We start from the raw sequence: 3,483 nt of genomic DNA, 5'->3' as shown, positions 1-3,483 counted from the left end.
GCATGTCCGGGATCTCCCCGAATAGCTCTGCAGAAAGGTTTAATGAAAGCAGCGCAAACACGTCCCGACCAACCTGCCCTCATCCATCCTAGTTTGCAGGGAACTTTATTCCCCAAAGGTGAAGCTGGTAACAAAATGTTTTACTTCCTAATCTTAATTTTGTTGGAATTATTTAGTGCTTCACTTTTTGCTATATATCCATAAAAATCAGACTTTTTTTTCTCTAGAGAAATAAGAGAAGAATCTGGTTTAAAATTTACAAATAAAAACTGTTTAAGATCAAGGTTTAATTCTCAAGCTTGCTATGTGTTTAGAATTTTATTTTAGAAAATAGATCAGGAATCTATAATCCTCATGTGTGCCTCACAAAGGCTCTTGCATTTATTGATATGTAAACAGGACGCTTTAAACTTCATTTGTCATTCATTAGTGTTTGCAAGTCAGGAATAAATTGAATTCTTCTACTCATTCAGTTCCGCCTGCAGGACAAAACACACCAGGAACAGCCACCAAAAAACGAGGAAAATCGAGGAAAAAAATTGATGGAGGGGAAGAAGAAGTGAAGCCGAGGTCTCGACAGAGAACGACGAAAGCTAAGGTTGGTTTGTTATGAAAAGAAATGTTACTGTTATGTTTTTATTAGACAGTGTTTATTGGGTGCACTTTAGCTTATTATAATTTTTTGGTTGTTTAAATTCTAACAGTTATTTTAGGATTTAAAAAAGAAAGGTCAAGAAATTCTATATTGTTTTTATTTTTTTACAATTTTTTTTTTGTAAGAAATTTACGAACTGCAAATTGTCATCTCACATTTATATAATATTTTGAGTATTGCAGAATATTGGTTTTTAAAGGGTTTACTGGCACTGCATATGTTTTAATACCTACTGAGTTAAATGGTAAAAATATCTACAACATGGGAGTCTATTTAAGTTAGATATTCAAATCATACTCACTTTAAAGAAAACCTGAATTAAGTGTCACTGGTTTTATACTTGCAGTTTTATATTAAAAAAACTGTTTATTTAAATACAGTACGCTTGTAAAACGCTATGCCATTTACAACTACCGAGATATAGTAAATGACTGCAACAAAACTGGGACACATTTAACACCCTCTTAATTGTTTTTTAATTACCAGAAAGGGCAAACCATCCAAACACCAATGACACCAACCAATATGATGCAAACCTCACCTGGTGCTCAGTTTACAAACATGCCACAATTCCCATACCAGATGCCTGGTCAAGCAGGTACATGTTTGTTGAACTTCAATGTGCAGATGAAGTATAAAATCAATTTCTGTAATTTGTACTTTTTAGAATTTGTGTTCAATAAGTATTGCCCAGAACTTAAAATATGTTATACTATTTATTCGACTGAAATAGTTTCGCACCAAGATAATATATGATATTTATATCTGCAAGTTTTTTCCCTAGTACCTCCAACTTCACCCGGCCGCGCCCCCCACACTCCCCACCAAGCGATGATGTCACATATGGCGGTTCACCCAGGGAACTTCCCCACCACCCCTCACCCCCCTCATCTACAATCCCCCACAATGCATCAGTATCCACGGAAACCCAATCCCCCCATGATGGCGACATCCAACATTCCCCCCGAAGCTCATCAATGGCCGCCTCAACAGTTCCTTAACACGAACAACAACCCTGAAAGTCCCAAAGTTGCATCTTTGTCTCAAACGCCAATGGTTGATCCTCAGCCACAAGCCAACAAAATGGAATTTCCAGCTAAAATTGCTGAAGAACCAATAGTACCAGCAAGACGACCGTGTATTGACCCACTGGCTTGCCAAATAAAGGAGTTAGACACACGCTACATGTGCAGGGACCCAGCTGTCAAAGGTAACGTCATATCCAATTGATGTTTATAACGTTTAATTCCAAACTATATTTAACACCTATGCATTAATAGTGACGCCCGAGTTGTGTCTTCTTGGTTGTGTGTTTTATATTTTCGAGTACGATGAAGTTTTGACAGACTTGTCGGTCATCGATACGTGGAAGAAGGTTCGTTGATATCTATCTTCATTAGGGCTGTGGAAAAGTTAACGGTTATTGGAACCTGTTCGGTTAAACGCTAACAGAAAGTTCAAGCCGTTTACCGAATTATAACGTCATAAGGCTTACACGTATATCAATATCTGTTTTATTTACACGAAACGCGCTGGTCTGCGTTTATTAATTGGTTCTTCGCGATAAGACAGAGAGTGCAGTGTCGCTTTGATCGTGCCCTACAATGGCGATTACGTCTTCAATCTTAATTGTTAATACCCACAGCCATAATCTTCATATTTGTTTAATCTAACCTTTTTTAATCTAATCCTTATTGGTGTTGTATTTTCTGTTTTAATGTAAATCTGTCAAAAATTATTCATGTATTTCGTTGTCATTTTGTCACTGTATCAATTTATTAAAAATGAATTTTACATTTATGTAAATTTGTTTTTATATTTCTATTAAAATGATATTTTATTTGTTTTAAACTTAATGGTTTTTCTAACATCCTACTATGTTTACAGATGATTGGAAAATATGGTGGAGTTGTAGAGAACACTTACACCTCATCATGTACTCATGTTATTTGTCTCACATGCACAACAGCTTTGTTCAGGTGAGATTATGTTCTTTTCAAAGTTCGAAAATGCTACAGTGATATATTTCATGTAGTGGTATAACACACTTTGTTAGATAGTTAAGTTGAGTGGGGTTTTTAAGGCAGGGATGTTACATCAAATTTAACTATACAGGTTTTACCATCAATGGTTGTTTCTTGTTTTTATATTAGCTATTCAAACTGGTGCTTTTACGACAATCTAACAAAATAAAAATAAACCAAAAACCACTCACACTAAAAAGATATTTAAAATAATTAAACACATTTTACAATCAATGGTTGTTTCTTGTTTTCAAATCAGCCATTCAAACTGGTGCCTTTTCCACAATTCCTGACAAAATGAAAATAAACCACCGACAATAATCAAACAAACACACACATAAAAAATTTGTAAAATAATGTATTGAAATCTCATATGAATATTTGTAAAAAAAATCTCGTATGAATATTTATTACAGACAAGCCCTGATGGAGGGGAAGAGGTGTGTGACAATATATTGGTTGAATGACGTTCTACAGATTCGTAATTTACGAGTTCCATGGTTAGCCCTTCACCTTCCAACTCATTTTTCACATAAATCCAAACCTGCTACAAACCATGTATGTTTTTAAAGAATATTTTTCACCAACCAGCTGTTGCATCATTTTCCCTGTTTACTTTTTTTTATTCTTTATGGGTGAGGTCCTTGTCAAGGACCTGGATTTAGGCCAGATTTGGCCAATTACCCCAACACCCGGAAAGCCCATTCAAGTCCTTCTTGCGAGCGGTGTCGCGTAATATTGGCACCATTATTTTTATCCTCATGTGCTTACGAGTTACCATACTTTTTCATCTTTGTGTATGAT

General features: G+C 35.4%; 1 protein-coding gene and 1 long non-coding RNA gene across 5 annotated transcripts in view; one reads left to right on the top strand and one right to left on the bottom strand.

Annotated features, from left to right (window-relative positions):
• The window catches only part of LOC113474139, a 300-nt gene extending 172 nt beyond the window's left edge, over nucleotides 1-128 (bottom strand). Inside the window, exon 1 of the long non-coding RNA XR_003395800.1 lies at nucleotides 74-128. This is a non-coding gene — a long non-coding RNA (uncharacterized LOC113474139). The remainder of the gene's footprint in view (nucleotides 1-73) is intronic.
• LOC100184119 (PAX-interacting protein 1-like) overlaps nucleotides 1-3,270 on the top strand; it is a 30,620-nt gene extending 27,350 nt beyond the window's left edge. Inside the window, exons 16-22 of one of the 4 annotated variants that reach the window (XM_026833929.1) lie at nucleotides 38-118; nucleotides 486-598; nucleotides 1,142-1,253; nucleotides 1,440-1,865; nucleotides 1,936-2,030; nucleotides 2,543-2,634; nucleotides 3,096-3,270. In XM_026833929.1, the coding sequence (XP_026689730.1) occupies nucleotides 38-118; nucleotides 486-598; nucleotides 1,142-1,253; nucleotides 1,440-1,865; nucleotides 1,936-2,030; nucleotides 2,543-2,634; nucleotides 3,096-3,249 (1,073 nt within the window). In that variant the 3' untranslated portion in view covers nucleotides 3,250-3,270. Of the gene's footprint in view, nucleotides 1-37; nucleotides 128-473; nucleotides 599-1,141; nucleotides 1,254-1,439; nucleotides 1,866-1,935; nucleotides 2,031-2,542; nucleotides 2,635-3,095 lie in introns of all 4 variants that reach the window. The other 3 variants (XM_018817872.2, XM_026833928.1, XM_026833927.1) reach the window with 3 other exon arrangements.
• The last annotated feature ends 213 nt before the right edge of the window (nucleotides 3,271-3,483 follow it).

Source organism: Ciona intestinalis, chromosome 3, assembly GCF_000224145.3.
Source record: "Ciona intestinalis chromosome 3, KH, whole genome shotgun sequence".
Classification (NCBI taxonomy): Eukaryota; Metazoa; Chordata; class Ascidiacea; order Phlebobranchia; family Cionidae; genus Ciona; species Ciona intestinalis.
The sequence above is the reverse complement of the archived record's forward strand: the minus strand, read 5'-3'. Positions and strand labels throughout refer to the sequence as shown.